We start from the raw sequence: 24452 nt of genomic DNA on the forward strand, positions 1-24452 counted from the left end.
AGGCTGAGGCAGGAGAATGGCGTAAACCCGGGAGGCAGAGCTTGCAGTGAGCTGAGATCCGCCACTGCACTCCAGCCTGGGCGGCAGAGCGAGACTCCGTCTCAAAAAACAACAACAAAAAAAACAAACAATCCTTCTACCTTGGCCTCTCAGAGTGCTGGGATTACAGGCATGAGCCACCATACCCAGCCAATTTTTCTATTATATTTTTAATTCCCCAGAGCTGTTACTTATTCTGTTGGTTTTTTGGACCATTTTATCTTTGCTTTATGGATGCAGTATTTTCTACTATCTCTCATAGACTGCTTATTATTTTTAAAAAATATTTTTCTGTTCTTTTCAGTTTCTGTTCCCTTTTTCTTTTTTTTTTCTATTTGATGCTGTCTTTCTTGGTGAAGGTTTATCTTAAATATCGGGTGACCCTTTGTTATCTCTTCATATTTAAGAGTGAGTCACTAAGTATTTGGAAGCTCTGTGTTAACAGGAAGTTTATCAGTTCGTAGGTTTCACTGTAGGATGATAAAGTGGGTACCTAGGTGTTTTGTTGGGGGACCTCAAATATCAGTATGTATAGATCTTTCCTCTGGGGTTAATTAATTAAAATTAATTCCCTGATATCTTGCCTGGAGAATACAAGCCTCGCTGTCAGCATTCCTGGAGCAAATTTCAGCAGGAGAACTGAGTGTGTTTCACCATTCAGCATGTAGACAATTCATCTAATCTCTGTTTTCAGTCTGATACCCTCCTACCTTAGCCTCCCTTGCTAAGGAGGCTAACTGTGTCTCAAACCTCCTAGCTGTGTCTGGCTATCTCAGTGTCTGGAGCTTCTCTACCTCAATTTTGTCCCAGGGCTGCTAAGGGGATGAAAGGGTAGTTGTCTAAGTGAGTAGGATGGAGAAAAAGACCTGGCTGTTTCACTTCCTATAAAGGCTTTCAGCCAAACCCTCTCTTTCCTGCCTCTCACGTCACCTCTGATCTGCTCTGTCCCAGTCCTGACATTCTAGTGTTCTGCAATACGAATCTGTTTGTCTCTTGTTAGTATAACCCTCAGCAAACATTTAAAATTGTTTTCTCAGCTATAGTTTTCCATCTTCCAAAAATGTGTTGATATCCTTAATCTGCTATTGGTTTCTTTCTTACTCTCTTTGTCTATAGACTGGTAACCACAAAAATGTTAACTCACTGTCACTTCAGTGATTTGGGGAGTGAACATATGTGTTTAACCTGTCCAAGCATAAACAGAAGTGCAAGACTGTCAAGATGCCCACTGTTTGCTCCTATTAAAAGTTAGAGTCAGAAAATTCATAGATATGGCTGGGCAAGGTGGCTCACGCCTGTAATCCCAGCACTTTGGGAGGCTGAGGCAAGTGGATCATGAGGTCAGGAGTTCAAGATCAGCCTGGCCAAGATGGTGTAACCCCATTTCTACTAACAATACAAAAATTAGCTGGGCAATCTCTCCCAGCTACTTGGGAGGCTGAGGCAGGAGAATCGCTTGAACCCAGGGGACGGAGGTTGCAGTGAGCTGAGATTGCGCCACTGCACTCCAGCCTGAGTTAGAGTGAGTCTCCATCTAAAAAAAAAAAAAAAAGAAAAAACTCATAGATAAAATATAGATAAAATTCTACTCTCATAGGCCAATGTGGAAAAAGCAGGAGTCCGAGAGTTGCAGTACATGTGTCCAAGCCCTATTGTTATCATTTATTGGTTGTCTGAAGCTAGGTAAGTTAAATTTTCTGACCATCTGTTTCCTCATCTGTAAAGTGGTGATAATCATCCCTAGATAGTCTATCTTACTTGCAATGATGAAGTAAAACAATTGATATAAATATATAAACATCAAATATATGTCATTTATCATAAACTCTATTACCAGTAGGCATAGTCAAATATATTTTCAGAGGCACTGTAACATAGCAGAAAAAATGTGGGCTCCAGATTCACGCAGACTTGGGCTTGAATTCCATCTCTGTTACTCACTGTGTTATGTTGGGTAAGTGACTTACACTCTCTGAGCCTTCGTTAACCTGTTTATAAAATGGATATAATGTTAACCTGACAAGGCTGTTCTTGAGTATTCAATGAGATAATGAATGTAACATCTATAGGGCCTGACAGTAAGTACTCAACAGATATTAATTCTTCCATACAGGCCCCTAATTTGAGACCAGCTTTTTTTTTTTTCCCCCAGGCTTAATTCACTTTTTCTTGTGTAAAAACCCTATGTTGCAGCCATAGCTGGAGCCTGGGTCCTCTGCATGGAGACTCTGGTGTGGGTCTTGACGAGGTGGTCAGTGAATTCCTGATAGGGAGACTTAGTGAATATAGTCTCCTTCCAGAGGTTGAGGGTCAGGGAGCTGTAGGTCTTACAGATGGCGTCAAAGGTGGCCTTGGAGAAGTTGCCCAGGGTGGCAGTGCAGCCCCTGGCTGAGGTGTAGCAGTCATCAACACCAGCCATCATGAGGAGCTTCTTGGGCACAGGCGCCCAGACAATGCCAGTGCCCCTAGGCGCCGGGATGAGGTGCACCAGCACAGAGCTGCAGCGGTCTGTCACCTTGCAAGGGACGGCGTGGGGCTTTCCCATCTTGTTCCCCCAATAGCCTCTGCGCACGGGGACATTGGAGAGCTTGGCCAGGATGATGGCCCCGCAGATGGCAGTGGCCACCTCCTTGGAGCGCTTAACACCCAGACCGACGTGGCCATTGTAGTCCCCGATGGCAGCAAACGCCTTGAATCTGGTGTGCTGGCCGGCGCGGGTCTGCTTCTGCACCGACATGATCTGCAAAACCTCTTCCCTGAGACAGGCCCCCAGGAAAGTCAATGATCTCAGATTCGTCGATGGGCAGGGAGAAGAGACATCCTCCAGATACTTGATCTTCATGTCCTTGACCAGGTGGCCCAGCTTGGTGACGGGCATCTACTCCTTATCCTCGGCCTTGCCTCCGTGAGTTCCGCAGCCTCGGCTCTGGCCAGTCCACGGCCGTGACCCTGGCCCCGGATGCCACTGCCGAAACCTCCGCGGAAGTCACCGCGGTTCCCCATCCCTCCCAGGGCTGCCGGGCCTCCGCCCCAGCTGCCTCCGCCCCACTGCCCCGCCGCCCCCTGCACTGGCGTCTTCCGTCATTTGGGGATTTGTTGGAGAAGAGCTTTTTTATACTAAGATGAAAATCCTGAGTCTGTATTTCATTAGCTCATGCTAAACTACACTGATAATTACCATCTTAGATCATCAATAGTCCTCATAAAATTTTATTTATTTGCTGTTTTCCCAGGACCAAATTATAAGGTGAATAGCCCAAATTAAAAGGATTCCTCATACGAGACCTTTGAAGTCAACTGGCTATTGCTGAGGCATCTTTAGCATTTCATTATGAAGTAAGATGTGAAACTTGTAACAAATATCAAGAGATCAGAGGCTCTGGAATACTGGGAATAATTACAACTCAAAAAATTATCTTAAACATTTTTTGGGGGGGGTTTTTTTGATCCTCATACAAATCTAGACTCCACAGTCTTTTTTATCCCATTTAAAGATGGATTAACAGAAGCAATGAGTAAAGAAGCTTCCTTTACTCAACTTCTTTGAGTACTTCCTTGAGTTTCAAGGAAGTCTCAAATTCCTTGAGACTCATCTCTCTGTGGAAAACAACCAAGAACTGCAGTCTTGGTCTTTTCTCTCCCAGTTTAGTGCTCTTTTTAAAAAAATATGGTAAAATACAAATGCCATAAAATTTATCATTTCAACCATTTTAAAGTACATTCACATTGTTGTACAACCAATTTCCAGAACTCTTTCCATCTTGCAAAACTGGAACTCTGTACCCATTAGACAACAACTCTCTCTTACCCACTCTCTCCCTAGCCCCTAGCAACCACCGTTCTACTTTCTGTTTCTATGAATTTGACTATTCTAGGTACCTCATATAAATGGGGTAACACAGTAGTTGTCTTTTTGTGGCTAGCTTATTTCACTAAATATAATGTTCTTAAGGTTCATCCATATTGTGGCATGTATCCGAATTTCATTCCTTTTTAAGACTGAATGATATTCTATTGTATGTACACACCACAGCATTTTGATTACCCATTTATCCACTGATGGACACCTGGGTACTTCCAGGTATGAATAATGCTGCTGTGAACATGGGTGTAAAAATCTCTCTTTGAGACACTGCTTTCAGTTTGTTTTTTGTTTTGTTTTGTTTTTGAGACGGAACTTCGCTCTTGTTGCCAGGCTGGAGTGCGATGGCGGGATCTCGGCTCACTGCAACCTCTGCCTCCTGGCCTCAAGCGTTTCTCATGCCTCAGCCTCCTGAGTAGCTGGGATTACAGGCACCCACCACCATGTCTGGCTAATTTTCTGTATTTTTAGTAGAGATGGGGTTTTACCATGTTGACCGTGGCTGGTCTCGAACTCCTGACCTCAGGTGATCTGCCTACGTCACCCTCCCAAAGTGCTGGGATTACAGGTGTGAACTACTGCACTCAGACCTTTCAGGTTTTTTTTTTTTTTTTAATTTATGTAGTAATTGAATTGTTAGATTATATGGTAATTGTTTAAAAATTTTTGAGGAACCACCATACTCTTTTCCATAGGGGCTGCATCATTTTACAGTCCTGCCAAGGGCACACAAGGGTTCCAGTTTTTCCACATCTTGATCATATGTGTCATTTTCTGGAGGTTTTTTTGTTTTTTGTTTATTTTTAAATTAACAGCAATTCTACTGGGTGTAAGGCAGTATCTCATTGTGGTTTTCTTAGAGTCTTGAAGTCTTCTGTACAGATGGCAAGATACTAAGTAACCTTGGATAACATCATCAAAAAACATTCATATTCTTTCTTTTTAATTGATTTTTTTTAAGAGACAGGGTCTTGCTCTGTCACCCAGGGTGGAGTGTAGTGGTGTGATCATAACTCATTGCAGCTTCAAACTCCTGAGCTCAAGGGATCCTCTTGCCTCAGCCTCTTGAGTAGCTGGGGCCACTGGCACAAGCCACCATGCCGGGCTAATTTTTTTTTTTAATTATTTTTTTGTAGAGACAGGGTCTCACTATGCTGTCCAGGTTGGTCTCAAACTCCTGGCCTCAAGCAATCCTCCTACTGTGGCCTCCCAAAGTGTTGGGATTACAGACATAAGCCACTGTACCCAACCTCAACAAATGTTTACTGAGCTCCTAATAGGTGCTAGGCACTGTGCTGGGTACTGGGGTTATAAATCTCTTAAGAGCAAGGGAGAAAGACGGGCAATGAATAGTGACCAAGGTGCTGAGTATATTCAAGGTACACTGAATCACTCCTTACGGAAAGCCTGCTAATCTTTCAAGAAGACTATCAGGTGCTTTTATGGCTCACGCCTGTAATCCCAACACATTGGGAGGCTGAGGTGGGAGAATCACTTGAGGACAGGACTTTGAGACCACTGGGGCAACACAGTGAGACCCCATCTCTACAAAAGTTTTTTTTTTTTTTTTAATTAGCTGGGTGTGGAGGTACATGCCTGTAGTCCTAGCTACTTGAGAGGATGAGGCAGGAGGACTGCCTGAGCCCAGGAGTTTGAGGTTGCAGTGAGTCATGATCATGCCATTGTACTCCAGCCTAGGTGACAAAGTGAGACCCTGTCTCAAAAAAGCAAAAACAAAAATTGATCACCTCCTTTTACCGTGAATCAAAAAAGGAGTATGTAAAACATATTTATTTCCTACGTTCACACCCAATTATTCCAAACAGAATACAGCTGGGAGGTTTCCCATCCTCTCTTGGGAAGTGAAGACTGGTGCAAGTTAGTAATTAGCGCTTATACCTATCACCCCATATGGGTGCCTGCATTCACAAACATGTGCTAGGTTTTGGGGAAGCAAAGAAATATGAGTAAGGCACAGATCCCGCCCTCTAGGATCTCAAGGACAGCTACAACATAATACAGTAAGGGCTGTAATAGAAAAAAGACAAGTAGAAAGAAAGGAATCATTCTTTTCCCTCGTGGAGAAATCAAAGGCTTCTTTAAAAAAGTAAAGTCTAGATCTGGATCTTAAAGGATGACAGGAGTTCATCAGATTCCAGGAACAGGAGGGAAAGGACATTCTAGAGAGGGAACAGCATGGAACAAATGAAAGGACACAGCATGTTTATGAAATATTAAATGATTTAGTGTGACTGGAACTTAGCACACACAATGGAGAGTGGTAAGAAGGGTAGACAGCAACATGGTGAGGGGGGCTTGGAGGCAGACTGGCAATCTATTCTGAAGGTAACAGAGAATTAACTGATTTTTAGCAAGGGAGCAGTTTGATTAGTTTTTGTTTTTGTTTTTTTCCCTGCCCCAGGAAACTCGATGGGCTAGATGGAGGATGAACTGGAGTTATAAGAGAACCAAGAAAAAGATATGGGAGAAGGAGGTCAGGAACTAACCAAATAAGATCTCAAAGACCCTTGTTTTGTCCCATAGCAGTCATGAGGATGACTTGCTGTGAAAAATACCCATTACAGAGACAGGGTCTCATTATATTGCCCAGGCTGCTCTCAAACTCCTGACTTCAAGTGCTCCTCCTTCCTCAGCCTCCCAAAGTGCTGGGATTACAGGCGTGAGTCACCATGCCCAGCCATTCAGAGACCCTTGGAGTAGAGCACCAGAGCTCAGGACCTCATGTATTTGGCCTCCAAAACCAGAAATCCAATTTTCCTAAAGCATGTATCATGGAACAGATACTTGAGGATTGATTCACAATAAGCAATTTCATAAGAGACTGTGGTACAGGCCGGGCACGGTGGCTCACGCCTGTAATCCCAGCACTTTGGGAGGCTGAGGCAGGCGGATCACAAGGTCAGGAGATCAAGACCACGGTGAAACCCCGTCTCTACTAAAAATACAAAAAATTAGCCGGGCGCGGTGCCAGGTGCCTGTAGTCCCAGCTACTCGGGAGGCTGAGGCAGGAGAACAGTGTGAACCCGGGAGGTGGACCTTGCAGTGAGCCAAGATTGCGCCACTGCCCTCCAGCCTGGGCAACAGAGCAAGACTCTGTCTCAAAAAAAAAAAAAAAAAAATTTCTTAGTGTCTTCGTTAGTGTGAACTAATGAACTAGCTTCCTTGGTATGATCTGAGTAACTTTTTTTTTAATTTAAAAAATATATTTTATACTTATATATATATATACACAACATCCCACAAATATAATATATATATATATATACACACATTTTTTTTTTTTTTTGTAGAGATGGGTCTATGTTGGGCAGGCTGGTCTCAAACTCCTGAGCTCAAGCAATCCTCTCACCTGGGCCTCCCAAAGTGCTGGGATTACAGGTGTGAGCCACCATGCCTGGCCCACAGATCATTTCATAAGTTCCTTTTCTTCACCTCTATCACTTGTCTTCTTTTGTTTTTCCATTTCATTTATTTTTCCTTTCTCTGTCATTTTTGTATTTGAACAGCCTTTTCCAAAACTTAGGCCACACTGTTTCCTTCTCTTCTCTTCAAGGCCTCCCACTTAAAATGATTTGGGGACTGTCATATACCAAATGTTTCTCTCTCAAAGATCCAAAAAGTGATCAAACAGGGGTGATTCTGTCCCTCCCAGGGAATATTTGGGAGCATCTGGAGACATTTTTGGTTGTCACAACTAGGGGGAGGGTGCCACTGGCATTTATTATATAGAGGCTGGGATACTGCTAGACATCTTACAATGCACAGAACAACATCCCACAACAAAGAATTATCTGGCCCGACAAAAAACTGTCTGCCAATATGTCAATAATGCTGCCATTGAGTAACTCTGGCATGCACAAATATCAGTAGCTGATATTTGGTGGCACCAGTCCAGGCTCTTTAGGGATTCAGATTCTCAAGGTGGGAAAGTGGCAGCCACTGGCATCAGATTGTCTGGACTTGGATTCCCAGGTTACCTGCTTTGCTGGCTGCATATGGCTTCTGACTAATTATTCAAGTGCCACAAAAGCAGTTTCCTCACCTGGAAAAAGGGGCTAATAAACCATCCATCTCACTAAGATGTAAGCTCCTTGGAGGCAAGGAACTGCCATGCTTAGATTAGGGTCTAGTATCCAGTAGAGAGTACTAGGTATCTGTGGATTATCTCACACAGTTGTGTTGAGGCCTAAAGCAGCAAATATGATTTAGTAATGTGGAACACAGTGAAGAGATGCAGCCCATGATAGCAGGAAGCTGGCTGGCCTGTTAACTAGGATGTGCTGCCCTGTTGAACACTAATCATTTCAGAACACCAACATCAGACAAGGTCATTCTGTGACCACGGTGGGTCCAAACAAAAACAAAACCACTCCACAATGATGTCTGAATATAAACAAACAAAAAGAAACATTGTGCCAACCACAAAAAAATGACCAGATATAAGGCCGGGCATGGTGGCTCACACCTGTAATCCCAGCACTTTGGGAGGCCAAGGTGGGTGGATCACCTGAGGTCGGTAGTTCGAGACCAGTCTGATCAACACAGAGAAACCCTGTCTCTACTAAAAACACAAAATTAGCCGGGTGTGGTGGTGCATGCCTGTAATTCCAGCTACTTGGGAGACTGAGGCAGGAGAATTGCTTGAACCCAGGAGGCGGAGTTGCGGTGAGTCAAGATCATGCCATTATACACCAACCTGGCAACAAGAGCGAAATTCTGTCTCAAAAAACAAAACAAAACAAAACAAAACAACCAGATATGCTCCTATCTCTATCCTTTTTTTTTCTTTTTTTTTTGAGATGGAGTCTCACTCTGTAGCCCAGGCTGGAGTTCAGTGGTGCGATCTCGGCTCACTGCAATCTCTGCCTCCCGGGTTCAAGCAATTCTCCTGCCTCAGCCACCTGAGTAGCTGGGATTACAGGAGCACACCACCATGCCCGGCTAATTTTTGTATTTTTAGTAGAGATGGGGTTTCACCATGTTGGTCAGGTTGGTCTCAAACCCCTTATCTCATGATCCGCCTGCCTCGCCTCCCAAGTGCTGGGATTACAGGTGTGAGCCACTGCGCCCAGGCTTTTTTATTATTATCATTATTATGAGATGGAGTCTTGCTCTGTCGCCAGGCTGGAGTGCAGTGGCTTGATCTCGGCTCACTGCCACCTCCGCCTCCTGGGTTCAAGTGACTCTCCTGCCTCAGCCTCCTGAGTAGCTGGGACACAGGTGCGCACCACCACCCCCAGCTAATTTTTGTATTTTTAGTAGAGACGGGCTTTCACCATGTTGACTAGGATGGTCTCGATCTCTTGACCTCGTGATTCGTCCGCCTCGCCTCTCAAAGTGCTGGGATTACAGGCGTGAGCCACCGCGCCCGGTCACTTTTTTCTTTTTCTTTTTTTTTTTTAAACCAATTGCAGTTTTAGCCTCGCTTGGTTCCACTTTCTTCTTCTTTTTTTAATCTTCTTTTTGAGACGGAGTCTCACTCTGTCGCCCAGGCTGGTGTGCAGTGGCGCGATCTCGGTTCACTATAACCTCTGCCTCCCGAATTCAAGCGATTCTCCTGCCTCAGACTCCAGAATAGCTGGGATTATAGGCGCCTACTGCCACACGCGGCAAATTTTTGTATTTTTAGTAGGGACGAGGTTTCGCCATGTTGGCCAGGTTGGTCTTGAACTCCTGACCTCAGGTGATCCGCGGGCCTTGGCCTCCCAAAGTGCTGGGATTACAGGCGTGAGCCACCACGCCCGGCCAGTTCTACTTTCTTATTATGTAAGCATTATAGGCCGGGCGAGGTGGCTCATGTAATCCCAGCTACTCGGGAGGCTGAAGCAGGAGAATCGCTTGAATTCGGGAGGCAGAGCTTGCAGTGAACCGATGTCGCGCCACTGCACTCCAGCCTGGGCGACAGACAGAGCGAGTCTCCAAAAAAAAAAAAAATTATTAAATTACCCAGTTACAGAATTACCCCCACCTCCTGACTGCATCTAATCCAGAGAGAAGCTCTGCTTCCTTAAACCCTGCCCAAACCCTGTAAATTCTTTCCAACACCCTCTTCTCAAGACGTCCCGGTGTTTTCCACGGTGTACTGCCCTGCCTGCAAGACCATAAACCCCACTTTTTCCAACTACTGGAGTGTTCTTGACGGTCTTTGGCTGGAGGGCACTGCCGCAGTGAGAGCTCCCTAAAGGGTCTCTACTGTTTTTAGGTCTGAAAGGAAATTCTGTGGTGCAGCCAGAGCGTTCAGTCAGATTTCATAAACAAGTATTTTGAGGCTTCCCGACAGTTGCCTCTTGTGTGGTTGTTTCTCCTCAGGAGATGTTATCTCTCCTGGGAGAAGACCGGGAAGATACTTTGGTTTCTGACCTCCTAAGCAGAAAACCAGCCGTCAAATTTCTCATGAAGTAAAAACCCTCACGGACGTGAGCGCCTCCAGCTCCAACTCAGAATTTCTCAAACACCATGACGCCCCGGGGTCAAGTGGGAAACTAAAGGTCGAGCGGGTTCATACGACTCAGTGTCTAAGCCACTACCCTAATCCAGGAGGAAGGGACCCCAATTCACTCTACAAGCAGCGCAAGAGAACGCTCCAAAACGCTGAGGCAGTACCAACAACCTAACCTTCTTCCGGCCGCCGCTCGCTCGGTCGTCGCGCACAGGTCGCTGGGAGGCTACAGCGCAAGCGCAATCCTCTTATAGGTGGACTACAAGTCCCGGCATGCCTGGCGACGCGGCGTCGCCTGGTAACTCGCGCCACACGAAGCGCGCTAGGTTGGCTCTTCTGCGCGCCTGCGCCTTGGCGAGCTCTGCGCAGGCGCATTTCCAACGCTTGGAGGAGAGGGCGGGGTGTCGTTCCCTTTCGCTGATGCAAGAGCCTAGTGCGGTGGTGGGAGAGGTATCGGCAGGAGCAGCGCTGCCGCCGGGGCGTGGGGGTGACCCGTCTGACTTCCCGTCCGTGCCGAGCCCACTCGAGCCGCAGCCATGTCTGGGGACGAGGTGAGGGTCTGAGCCCGGCGTTAGGGCTAAGGACTGAGGCGAAAAGCCGAACCCACTCTAGTGTGGGAGACCGGGCCTGCGGCCTAGCAGCTGGCCGCCGCCATGTGGGGCAGCCGGGCCTAGGCGGCCCGGAGCGGCAGAGCCGGCGAGGACTCCGGCGCCGCAGGCTCGGCTGCAGCGCGCTTTCCTCAGGGCGGCGGCGCCGAGGCGGACCTCCTGCCGTGGCTGGCGTTTCCGGAATGGAGAGCACACGTTGAGTCGCCCTCCCTGAAGGGGCTCGAATGCCCAGTTAATGCCCCGAACGAGATTGGGGCTGGCGATCCCTGCATTCTTTTCTGCTCGGCACTGCCGCCCCACCTCGCCTCACTGGGTGCCGGGGGTGCCGCGAGAGAGAACGCCCTCGTTAAAACTTTCTAGGCTGTCTTGTCGGAGCCGGTATCCCGCCCTCGTTTGCCTTCCTAGCATTGCTTTTTAAAAAGACGAGGGGGTGATGGGGTTAGAACGAGAGAAAAAGATTCTGCAGCCTCAGGAAGTGACTGACCTTCCCGGAAAGTTTCCGGGTGAGCCCCGGAGCTTCCCTTAACAGAGGGCTCCCAGCGACATGAGCGGGAAGTCCGGGCTGTGAAACTGGCTGGATCTTTTTCTGCCGTGGTGCTTGGAACTCAGTGAATTTCCTCAAATCCCTTTCCCCCAGATTTATCCTAGTTGATATAATATGTACCGACTTAAAATGAAGTTGATTTTAAGTACTCTCAGTAGGTATTGCTTAACATTGGGGGAGGCCCTGTACGGTGTTGAGAATTTCCTCAGGCAATAGGAAGCCTTGATCACAAGGGCAAAGGAATGGCCGAGAAAGGCCAGTAAATGTGCTCACAGGAAGTAGAATAATCTCCAGTTTGGTGACAGTTAAGGGGTGAACACTTGACAAACAGGTAATGATTAGTTCATGGAGGGCTGGGAAGACGAAGTTAAGGAATTTGGAATGTATTCTGGAGGGGATTCCAGTCTCTTAGACTTGGTTCTCACAACAGTCCTGTAAAATAGGTCTGTTGTGCCCATATTAGAGATGAAAAAATTGTTACAGAGTTGTATAATGCCCATGATCAAATACTAAGTGGCTGAGCCAGTAGAATTCCAGATTGACTAGGATCTTAATGGCTTAGAGAAACTGAAAGTTTGTAGATGGTCCTTGGCGGTTATGATAGACATTGCTCTAGGCTGCTGTATTTCAAATGTTCTGAGAGTGGCAGTGTTTCACACTTGTTTTGTTTCTACTCATTTTTCAAACTTCTCATAACCTTTGGCAAATACAGTACTTACGTAGTGCAAGATTCCATGGGGTGTTATTCTGTGTATGGTCAACTAGTTGACACACAAGGTAGAAATAGGGCCATCAACATAGTGACTTGGAGGGCTAGAGGGTTCATTTTTAGCAGTGGGATTAGGTTTTGAAAGAAGTGGAATATGAATACATTACTGATGGATGAACAGAATTTTGTGACGCAAAGATGGCAGAACCAGCATTTCAGCATAGGACTTTGGAAACCAATAAAGTATTAGACAGTTTGGCCACTTAGGGTGCCAGTCCAACTGCATTTTACAGGAAACCAGGGCCGAGGGAGATTAACTTGTCCAAGATCATGCAGAAAGGTTCTAGTTAGTAGGACTAGAACCCTGGTCTTTGGCTTCCATTCTGCCAGGCAGAAGTTAGTAATGGAGACAAGGTATGAAGAATAGGATGTAGGGCCTTGTTCCTCTACTGCTATTGACTAGGTAAGTATTTTTAGGCCATTCCTTTAACATCTGGCTACTGTACAGGCTTGTGAGGATCAGATGAAACTCTGTACTTGAAAATGATTTATAAACTGCCAGGGACTTCCCAGAGTGGAAGTAATCCTGCCTGGTGGTCGTCAGGCTAGACGATTAAAGAGGCTACTATTAAAAAGTAATTTTCTGTTTCCTTCATATTTCTTTTTTTTTTTTTTTGAGATGGAATTTCACACTGTCGCCTGGGCTGGAGTGCAGTGGCGTGATCTCGGCTCACCGCATCCTCTGCCTCCTGGGTTCAAGTAGTTCTCCTGCCTTAGCCTCCCAAATAGCTGGGATTACAGGCGCCCGCCACCATGCCCAGCTAATTATTTTTTTTGTAGTTTTAGTAGAGATGGGGTTTCACCGTGTTGGTCTGGAACTCCTGACCTCGTGATTTGCCTGCCTCAGCCTCCTGAAGTGTTGGGATTACAGGCGTGAGCCACCACGCCCAGTCTTGTGTTTTTGGGTGGTTTTTTTTTTTTTTAGGACGCATAATTGAAATACACTGCACACATTTATTTTTAAACCTGGTAATTAAGCCAAAAACTCACCAAAACAGAACCCTTTTCAACCTAGTGGAACTGTCAGAACATTGGGTTTTCATAAAATATGGTAAGGTGTTTTTGCAAAAAGAAGCTTTAAATTAAAAAAAAATTTTTTTGATTCAAAATGGGATGTGTGTTGTGTAAAGTTTATGAAACACAAAAGAATACAAAGAAAAATAGCAGAATCTAAGCCAGGCATGGTGGCATTCACCTGTAGTCTCAGCTACTCAGGAGGCTGAGGCCAGGAGTTCAAGGCTGCAGTGCACTATAATTAGAATTGAGTGTAGTCACTACATTTCAGCCTGGGCAACATAATGAGACTCCCATCCTTTAAAAAAAAAAAAAAATCCCGCAATCTTATCACACAGAGAGGGCAACACTTGGCATTTGTTCTGGTCACCTTTGGAAGGAACTTTTAGATCAATGTGTTGCTTCTCTGTGGGTTCTTTTGTGACTCACACCTGCTTCTGGGTATAGTATGACTATAAAGTTGATCTCTTGGGTAAGGTATGATCTATGAGAAGAGGCTTCTAATTCGATGAAGCATTTCAGGGTAATTTTAGCTGGTATACCTTTTCTTTGCCCTCTCCAACCAAACGTGAGAAGTTGAAAATAGAAAATTTATGCTTTGGAAGGCTTTGTTGTGAACCTAAAATATAACTCAAGTGATTCTGTAGTTTTCCATAAGTGCACTGTCAACAGCTATTTGCTTTTCAAATCCAAACTACTCTCATAAAAGAAAACCAATTTGGAGTGTAGTCAGCTTATAATTTGGAAGTTAGAGATGAAAGTCTTAAAAAGTCATGATTTTAGCCATGATTTTAGTCATGGCCTCATTCTTTGGGTGCTGCTTTGGGATCCCTGGTCCTTATTTGTAAACTGTACTTTGCAGGATGGTATGAATAAAATAAGGCAATGAGTATGTATGTTAAGTATGCAGACAGTAATTGAGAGAGAGGTTAATTATTTCAATTTATGATTCTTGCATGTTTATTATCCATTACAAGGCTACAACCAAACTGTTTACTTGTAGACCATAAGGTTTTTCAGGGGATAAGAAGGCACTTATGAGGCTGTCCTCTGATGATACCAGGATCCTTTCCATCTTTAGTCTGTCTTGATGAATGATGGTTAAAAGGCAATGAATATTCTAGGGAACTTGATGCTTGAAAAAATGCAATAAATGGATTGTAATCCCTTCCAGAACCTTAGCCAAGTCTCCCTATTTCAAGAATGAGGATGAAATGTAGCTACTTCCCTGTATGATTGCAGTGCTCCTTGCAGGGTGACCCGGGGCTCAATAGTGGGTCAGCAGTAGGGGACTCCTTCCTCTTTGCTCTTCTACCTTGGTAGGGACACTTCTTTAAGTTGGCCAGATAATGTTCTTCAGACTGACTACATTTCAGATTTAATTATTTATACGATTGGATCCTTGTTAAGGGAGAAAAGACTAACTTTGAAAATACTTTGCAAATACCATACTTCTCTACTGGGCAAGGACAGTAACTATATTACCTTATTACAGACTGTGGCTTGATTTCAGTCTAGTTTCCTTAATGATCTTGGGACATAAATAAGTTTATGTTAGAATCAAATTTTGGAAGCTTTTGAGAGTTTTATATGTTTGGGAAATTAGAGCACCTGAGTTGATGAAATTTCAGTGATAAGAATCAAGAGAAAACCATACTTTGTGAATGGTAAAGTATTATATAAATTACAGTTGCTAATATTTATCGAGTACTTATGTGCCAGGCACTACGGCAAGGGTTTTACATTTACATATTTATTTAACCCTCCCAGTAACCTTGTGTGGTTTGTTGTCATTCTGCTACTTGTCTCCATTTTACAGATGAGCTGTGGAATAACATAGGTACAAGCCTGAGTCAGAATTTGAATCCAGTCAGATGGGCTCCAGACTTGTGCTTTTAAACACTTTACTACTACACTGTCCGCAGCAGATCACTGGGCAAAATGCTGAATTTAAGCATGATATTAATAGAATGTGGAGAGAGATTGGTAAGGAGCTCAGAAAAAAAAAAAAAAACTTGGTATTTGAATCCAGTTCTATTTGACTTCAAAGACCCTGCACTGTCTTTTTTTTGTTTTTGAGACTGAGTCTTGCTCTGTCACCCGGGCTGGAGTACAGTGGTGCGATCTCGGCTTACAGCAAGCTCCGCTGCCCAGATTCACACCATTCTGCTTCAGCCTCCCGAGTAGCTGCGACTACAGGCACTTGCCACCTTCCGCTAATTTTTGTATTTTTAGTAGAGACGGAGTTTTACCATGTTAGCCAGTATGGTTTTGATCTCCTGACCTCGTGATCCGCCCACCTCGGCCTCCCAAAGTACTGGGATTATAGGTGTGAGCCACCGCACTTTCTACTCTATCAGGTGTCTGGCCTGTATGATGTCTGAACTTTTCTTTCTTCAAGTGATCAGTGCAAGCAGATAGTCTAAAAATTATAAATTAGTTTTCCACCTATTCTATAGTGGATGTTTAGATAAAAATAAGAGAATTTGGGGGCAAGGCATGGTCCTCACACCTGTAATCCTAACACTGGGAGGCTGAAGCTGGTGGATCATTTGAGCCCAGGAGTTCAAGACCAGCCTGGGCAGCATGGTGAAACCCCGTCTCTACTAAAAATACAAAAATTAGCTGGGTGTGGTGGCGCACGCCTGTAATTCCAGCTACTCAGGAAGTTGAGGTGGAAGGATGGCATGACTGGGAGGTCAAGGTTGGATTCAGCTGAGATCATGCTACTGCACTCCAACCTGGGCAGCAGAGCCAGACGCTGTTTCGTTAAAAAGAAAATGGAACCTTTAATGTTCCACAAGCAAAAAGCGGAGTGAAATGTTTTACACATGAGGAGTTGCGGATGGGTTTCCTTGAAGATCTGTCTGAACTTCAGGATAAAGTTTAAAAAAATTTGTTTTTTTAATCAGGTCAGAAGTCTTTCAAGTCTCTCTGTAGCAGCCCCAAGTTACCAGCCTTGAATAAAACATTTATACCCCTGACCAGGTGCGGTGGCTTACACCTGTTATTCCATTGCTTTGAGTGGCCGAGGTGGGAGGACTGTTTGCCTCTGGCAGTTTGTGACCACCCAGGACAACAGAGGGAGACCCCGTCTCTCCAAAATGAAAAAATTAGCTGGGCATGGTAGCACATGCTTGTGGTCCCAGTTACTTGGGGAGCTAAGATGGTAGGATCACTTGAGTCTAGGAGGTTGAGGTTGCAGTGAGCTGTGATCGTGCCACTGTACTCCATCCTGGGCGACAGTGAGACCCTGTCTCAAGAAAGAAAAAAAACAGTACAAAAAAATTTACACCCTGCTTAGGTATTGCTTTCCTGTATCTTTTTTTTTTTTTGAGACAGAGTCTTGCTCTGTCGCCCGAGCTGGAGTGCAGTGGCCCGATCTCAGCTCACTGCAAGCTCTGCCTCCCGGGTTTACGCCATTCTCCTGCCTCAGCCTCCCAAGTAGCTGGGACTACAGACGCCCGCCACCTCGCCCGGCTAGTTTTTTGTATTTTTAGTAGAGACGGGGTTTCACCGTGTTAGCCAGGATGGTCTCGATCTCCTGACCTTGTGATCCGCCCGTCTCAGCCTCCCAAAGTGCTGGGATTACAGGCTTGAGCCACCGCGCCCGGCTCTTGTTTTCCTATATCTATAAAATAAGAGGCATAGCATAGGTTGTTGTGAAAGTCCCTTCCCTAAATTCCATGATTCATTCAAACGTCCATATTTGCTCATGAAACTGAAAGTGAAGTATCCGTGATACTTTGCAAAGTGAAAGACGTGTACATGTTTCAATTCCCCTGATGTTTAATAGTGTCAGGAAGGTTGGGTGGGCATTTTATTTTATTTTTTGGTAAATTCTCCTTTGGTGTTTTAATGTATCAGATACTCTTTTACTTTTAAGAGTATGCCTTTTGTGGATAAAGCATATTTAGAATGTGAGCTTCATTAAAAACAATCATTTGGTCCCTTTTTGTTTTTTGTCTTTTAAACAGATGATTTTTGATCCTACTATGAGCAAGAAGAAAAAGAAGAAGAAGAAGCCTTTTATGTTAGATGAGGAAGGGGATACCCAAACAGAGGAAACCCAGCCTTCAGAAACAAAAGAAGTGGAGCCAGAGCCAACTGAGGACAAAGATTTGGAAGCTGATGAAGAGGACACTAGGAAAAAAGGTGAGTGGTTGATGTGAGAGAGTTACTGTTGTCCTAGAAGCCCTGGTTCTATGAGCATTTTGGCTTTTGTATATGCAGCGACCTCTCAGCCTGATTAGGCTGCTCCAGTGAAGTCAAGGCCATCAGTAGGCTGTATGCAGTGGACCGTTTTCGATTTCTGATAGGCTTGTTGCAGGGAAGTTCCCATTTAATTCACAAGTTGCAAAGATGATGAAACCTTGTTGTTCCAGAGCTGGTTTTCCAGTTTAACCCATCAGGTCTCTTCTCTAACTTTAACAGTAGTTGTATTTGAGTGTGGGCAGAAAGAAATAGTACTAAGATAGGCAGTTTTGTGTCTTAGCAAGTCTGAAAATATATATGAGAGATTAAAATGATAGCCTAAAGTATTTGGGGTTAGACGTCAGCTTTAGTTACCCCTGTGCTGTAACATAGACATAATTTGACTATTAGAGAGAAATGATTCTGTAAACATTATTTGTGTCTGTTGAATATAACTCTGTGCCAGGATAGAGACAACTGACATTCACTGAGCATCTGCCCTGTGCTAAGTGTGTTCTACATGTTTAAAACAAACTAAAAAGTAACTCATTCCTGTTGTAATAAGATAAAATGGATTTGTAAGTAGTTTCTTGAAAAGCTTTGTAGCAGAATGATCCTAAAATATTTCTAGTTTATAACATGGCAGGTCAAATGGAAAATTTGTTGAACAGAACCTACTCATTAATGGTAGGTAAAATTTCACTGATAACTTGTATTTACTGTGCAGCCTTATTTTAATAAATGTGAAATAATTTGTTAGGCCTTTTGATGATTAATAGATGCAATAAAATGTTGAGCTAGGCGGTAGAATTTAGGTGAACAAGGCATAGGCTCTTAGTATCTAGTAGGGAGATAGATAAGCAAGTTGGTAGTAAGTTCCTCAGTTGGGGTAAGCAGAAGATACTATACAAGCATTCTGGGGATACCTAACCAAGTTGCAGGGAAAGATGGATAAGCTTAGAGAAGGCTTTGGTGGAAGTAATTTAACCAAGATCCTGTGAGATGGAGGTAAGAGGGCCCACAGGAAGGTTTGGAGGTGAGAGACCTCACGTATATTGCACTCGGAACTGAAAGTAGTTCAGTAGGATTAGAACCAGAGATTGAAGTGAGGAAGGCAAGAAGCAGAAGTGGGAGATAAAGTTGGAGAGTTGGAAATTGTGTTAGAGCTCTGACTTTGTCTTGGGAACAATGAGGAGTGATATGGTCAGATTACTAAATAAATATTCTCAACATGGTCCCCTAACTAGATTTTTCCTATAGATCTTTGAGATGACCCACCATTTTGTTTTTCAGAACCATAACTTTTGTGGCCAGGCGCGGTGGCTAGCACCTGTAATCCCAGCAGTTTGGGAGGCTGAGGTGGGCGGATCATGAAGTCAGGAGATCGAGACAATCCTGGCTAACATGGTGAAACCCTGTCTCTACTAAAAAAGATTAAAAAATTAGTTGGGCATGGTGGCACACACCTGTAGTCTCAGCTACTCGGGAGGCTGAGGCAGGAGAACCGCCTGAACCCAGGAGGCAGAGGTTGCAGTGAGCCGAGATTGCGCCACTGCACTCCAGCCTGGGCAACAGAGCAAGACTTGGTCTCAAAAAAAAAAAAAAAACAATAACTTTTGTGATTGTGGAGGGACTTATTAATACTCAGTCAGTCTTTTCTGGTGACATGAGTAATTGCTGAGCTATGTTTATGTAACTCATAATTTGATGCTTTGCCTTTTAGTTGTTAATGATTATGCATTGGTCTTTTTAGATGCTTCTGATGATCTAGATGACTTGAACTTCTTTAATCAAAAGAAAAAGAAGAAAAAAACTAAAAAGATATTTGATATTGATGAAGCTGAAGAAGGTGTAAAGGTAGTATTGCTTTCTTGTTGAAGGTAAAATTTGGCCTCTTGCAAGGTTGCTAATGACTGATGTTTCCCTCCCTTTGACTCACGTCTTACTAGCTGTGCTTTTGTTATTAGCACTTAATTGCTTTTCTGGGGAGTGTGTCTGACTAGGTGTCTTAAAGGGATTGTAGTTCAAGGAATTTAAATTTAGGTCTTACATATTGTATTGTGTGCCATTAAAATGATCACAAAATGTCCCTTGTCCTTAACCATACTGAGATTTTTGGCTGCGGAGGACTATTTCTATGAGGGAGAAATCCTTTTGAGCAAATATTCCTTTGGTTTCTTAAACTTTTGGTAACATAGACTATACACAAATTCATACATGTACTTCTAAGCAGCAAAGAATGAACCACAGTGGTGGTTGGTAGCTGATGATAGTGTGGCCTGTAGGCAAACCAGAGTATTCAGGCTAGTTTTATGATCTGATCTTGTGGGTACTTGAGACGCTGTGAGTCTTATTACCGAATTGATTTCTAATACAAATATCTCAAAATTCCTTTGGACGGGGAGTAACAGGTGGACAGGAAGGTGAACAGGAGGGAGGGTAGGTGGATGGATGAAAGGGGAAGGAGCTGAAGATCTGTTCTCCTCCCTAGAGTTAACCATTTTAAAGATCCTGCCTAGGAATCACTTTAGCAGAATCCACACATCTATTTATAAAACCCAAGGTAATAGCAATACGCACACTCACATAGAGAGAAAGCACGTGCGCACATAACAGCAAACATACACCAAATATCTCGTGCCCTCTACTCAAAATTTTCTTCGGTAAGTAGTTTATTTGCTCAAACTCAAGTGAATAAAGTATATCCCACTTGTAGCAGGAAATGTATACAGTAATTCATTGGGTTTTAGAAATAGTGTCATAATTTTATGACAGTTCAGTAAATATGTAAGTGATTACAGCGAGTCAAGCATTTGAAGCATTGTGTGGTAATTTCTGGAGTGCTGACATGAGTAAGATATTTTTCCTGTTTGCAAAGATATTTTGGTTCAAGGATAATGTAGAATCCTTGAGAACAAGCTGGTTTTATCTGGATTCATCTTGTTCTCTCCCTGTTTGGGGATTCTCTTTTCTTTCTACTATAGGGAAATTGAGAAAAATGCTCAGATTATAATGAGAAATGGGATTTAAATATCCTGGGTAACAGAAAGTTTTGGTTGACAAGGCTTTGTTGGTTGATTCCTCCAATAGCTTTTATTGGGAGATTAGCTCTAAATAAGTGCTTGAATACTATTGTTGAAGTCATAACATAAGAGGATGTTAGAGGTATCCTGGTCATCAGGCAAGGCATGGACATTCACTTGAAGGGTTTTTGAGATCTTGGGCTACTCTCCCACCTGAATTTTCAGACTATTCCAGGGCTTTTGAAAAGCCTTGAAAAATACTTTTTGCAGACTGGGCGTGTTGTCTCACGCCTGTAATCCCAACATTTTGGGAGGCCGAGGCGGGCAGATCACCTGAGGACAGGAGTTCAAGACCAACCTGGCCAACATGGTGAAACCCCATCTGTACTGAAAATAAAAAAATTAGCTGGGTATGGTGGTGCGCACCTGTAGTCCCAGCTACTCAGGAGGCTGAGGCAGGAGAATCACTTGAACCCAGCAGGTAGAGGTTGCAGTAAGCCGAGATAGCGCCACTGCACTCCAGCCTGGGCAACAGAGCAAGACTCCGTCTCAAAAAAAAAGAAAAAAGAAAAATACTTTTTGCCATTCTCTGCCTGCTGCTGTTTCTTGGTGTCAGTATGGAAGTAGATCTTACTGGGATAAAATAATAATATTATAGCATAGAAGTTGGCTAGTGCGTGCTAACTTACATTCAGCATTTCTAAGTTCTTATTTATTGACTTAGAGACTGGGTGAGTATTTGGTGTCCTGTTTGTATGGTATGTGGCTAATGGATACCATGGGCAGATTTATTTATTTATTTTTTTTTTTGAGACAAAGTCTCACTCTGTCACCCAGGCTGGAGTGCAGTGGCGTGATCTCGGTTCACTGCAACCTCCATGTCCTGGGCTCAGGCTTCCCTCAGCCTCCCAAATAGCTGGGTTTACAGGCACCCGCCACTACGCCAGGCTAATTTTTGTATTTTTAGTAGAGAGGGGGTTTCACCTGTTGGCCAGGCTGGTCTCAAACTCCTGACCTTAGGTGATCCGCCTGTCTTGGCCTCCCAGAGTGCTGGGATTACAGGTGTGAGCCACTGCGCCTAGCTGGCAGATTGGTCTCGTAGCCACATGTGGCAGTAAGACTACACAGCCGGATTTGGGATTCCGACTCTGAGCTTTATTTACTCCCAGCTATTCCAGCTTTTCTGCTGGTAAGATTTCTGAAATGACTGTAGCCATTGTCCCAGTTCAGGATGTAGGCACACATCCTGATTAATAGATATTAATTAATGAGTAAGGTTGACAGCGCACTTCAGGATAGGGAGCTGAATAAGCTGGTAGAAGGAAGGAGAAATCAGAAAGCTGGAAACTGAGACTGGCCTTTTCTGCCCTTCTGGGATGTTTATGACTCATTTCTAGGTTTTAATATGCCCTGTTTACATCCATGCCTCTGGCAGCTAATCTTGGGGTCAAGCTTTACTTTGTCTCTATTTATCACTTGATCCGAATTCCCCATAGCTTCTGCCTTTCCCTCTTTGATAATGTCATCTATTGGAGTGATGCCCAAAGACCACACCACAGACGGGTGCTAGGCTGACTGTGGTATAATAAAAAATATTTGTTCTTTATGTTCTTGGCTCACAACTGCTAAAATCCTTGGAATCTCCAAAGTGATAACAGGGTCATTGGTATGCTACTGATATGACTGGTGGCTGGGGATCCCTAGATAGCCTTAGGATGGGGGCTGGTCACCAGAAGGACAAAGCTGTGATTTTAGAGGGTTGGGACTTCCAATGGTCCCTCTGCCACCTCCAGAGAGGGATGGTCTGGAAATTGAGTTCAGCCACCAGTTAATAATGTAATCAGTTGGCCGGGCGCGGTGGCTCACACCTGTAATCCCAGCACTTTGGGAGGCCTAGGCGGGTGGATCACCTGAGGTCAGGAGTTTGAGACCAGCCTGGCCAATATGGTGAAACCCCATTTCTACTAAAAATATAAAAATTAGCTGGGTGTGGTGGCGTGCGCCTCTAGTTCCAGTTACTCAGGAGGCTGAGGTAGAAGAATCACTTGAACCTGAGAGGCAGAGGTTGTAGTGAGCTGAGACCTCACCACTGCACTCCAGCCTGGGTTACAGAGTGAGACTCTGTCTCAAAAAAAATAAAAATAATAAATAAATAATGTAATCAGTCAGTCATGCTTTTGTAATGAAACCCCTAGACATGGGTTTGGAGAGCTAACATGCTGGTGAGCACAACAAGGTGCTAGGAGGGTGGTGTCCCTGGCTTGGCAGCTCCACGCCTACCTTCCTTGCTACCCCTCAGCTCCCACCCCAGTACCTTGTCTTATGCATTGTTTATGTTTGGCTGTTTCTGAGTTGCATCCTTTATAATAAACTGGCAATAGTAAGTACTTTCCTAAGTTCCATGACTCGTTTTAGCAAATTGTTGAGTCTTGGCAGGGAATGTGGGAACTTCGAGTTTATAGCCATGTTGGACAGAAGCAGGCAGCATGGGGACCCAGTGCGTGGTGACTGGCATCTGAAGTGAAGGCAGTCTTGAGGAACTGAGCTGTTAAACCTGTGAAATCTGATAACTCTGGATAGTGTGTGTCTTAATTAAACTGGAGGACACCTAATTGGCATTGGAGGGTCTGTGTGAAAGACCACCACATATTTGGTGTCACCCGGAAAAATCTTTCCCAGTGACAAAATCACTTAGAAACTTCTTTAAAATACTCCAGAATCCTGTTCCTGCTGAAGATTGTCAATCCGATTTAAACTTTTAAAAGTTTCTCAAGTGAATTTTTTTTTTTTTTTTTTTGAGACACAGTTTCCCACTTGTTGCCCAGGCTGGAGTGCAGTGGCGTGATCTCAACTCAGTGCAACCTCTGCTTCCTGGGTTCAAGCGATTCCTCCCAAGTAGCTGGGATTACAGGTGCCCACCACCACACCCAGCTAATTTTTGCATCTTTAGTAGAGATGGGGTTTCACCATGTTGCCCAGGCTGGTTTTGAACTCCTGACCTCAGGGATCTGACCTCCCAAAGTGCTGGGATTACAGGCGTGAGCCAAGGCGCCTGGCCTCTGCCTTGATTCTGATAGTAGCCTGGTTTGGAAACAAGGACAATAATTATAAGATCCTAAGGCTCAAGAATAAAGAGATGAATGAGGGGTAAAGATCCCAAAAGTGTTTTGAAGAATTCACAGTTTAAATGGCAGAGTCTCTGTGAGCCAGTTTGGTCCATCTCTGACCAAAGTTATCTGTAACTTCAATTTTGAATATGTGACTTTTTTCCCGCACCAAAATAATGTCAGCCCATGTCAATTTAAAAAAAGAACAGGCTGGGTGTGATGGCTCATGCCTGTAATCCCAGCATTTTGGGAGGCCAGGGCAGAAGGATCTCTTGAGGCCAGGAGTTTGAGACTAGCCTGAGCAACAAAGCAAGACTCTTCATCTCAACAGAAAATGTAGTAAAATAAATAAAAAGAATAGTCCCAGTATCAAATGTTCAGACTCATCTCACTTTCTTAGGATCTTAAGATTGAAAGTGATGTTCAAGAACCAACTGAACCAGAGGATGACCTTGACATTATGCTTGGCAATAAAAAGAAGAAAAAGAAGAATGTTAAGTTCCCAGATGAGGATGAAATACTAGAGAAAGATGAAGGTAATGCTGAGGACTCAGCAGCACATTCAGAGGTTACTCAAGCCTTTGGCCCTAGTCTCCTTGATGGGGGTGGGGGGTGCTTTTAAAATTTTTTTCTTGCCCCTTATTTCTACTGCCTGATAATAGAAGCTGAAAGGAAACAGTGTCTGGCTTGATAATGGCAGTTAAAGAATTTGTCAGTTGTGATTACATTAAGAACATACTGAATCAGGCTTGGGTAAATTACTATAACTGATTTTTTTTTTTTTTTTTTGAGACGGAGTCTCACTCTTGTCACCCAGGCTAGAGTGCAGTGG

General features: G+C 44.1%; 1 protein-coding gene and 1 pseudogene across 3 annotated transcripts in view; one reads left to right on the forward strand and one right to left on the reverse strand.

Moving 5' to 3' along the window:
- Positions 1-2221: 2221 nt before the first annotated feature.
- Positions 2222-3027, reverse strand: LOC105525008 (annotated as a pseudogene).
- Positions 3028-10651: 7624 nt separating this feature from the next.
- The window catches only part of EIF2S2 (eukaryotic translation initiation factor 2, subunit 2 beta, 38kDa), a 22930-nt gene continuing 9129 nt past the window's right edge, over positions 10652-24452 (forward strand). For 2 of the 3 annotated variants that reach the window (XM_011959471.1, XM_011959488.1), the window contains exons 1-4: positions 10652-10912; positions 17274-17451; positions 19244-19347; positions 24021-24156. In XM_011959471.1, coding sequence (XP_011814861.1) covers positions 10898-10912; positions 17274-17451; positions 19244-19347; positions 24021-24156 — 433 coding nt within the window. In that variant the 5' untranslated portion in view covers positions 10652-10897. The remainder of the gene's footprint in view (positions 10913-17273; positions 17452-19243; positions 19348-24020; positions 24157-24452) is intronic. The other variant, XM_011959480.1, reaches the window with a different exon arrangement.

Source organism: Colobus angolensis, unplaced genomic scaffold, assembly GCF_000951035.1.
Source record: "Colobus angolensis palliatus isolate OR3802 unplaced genomic scaffold, Cang.pa_1.0 Scaffold114, whole genome shotgun sequence".
NCBI lineage: Eukaryota > Metazoa > Chordata > Mammalia > Primates > Cercopithecidae > Colobus > Colobus angolensis.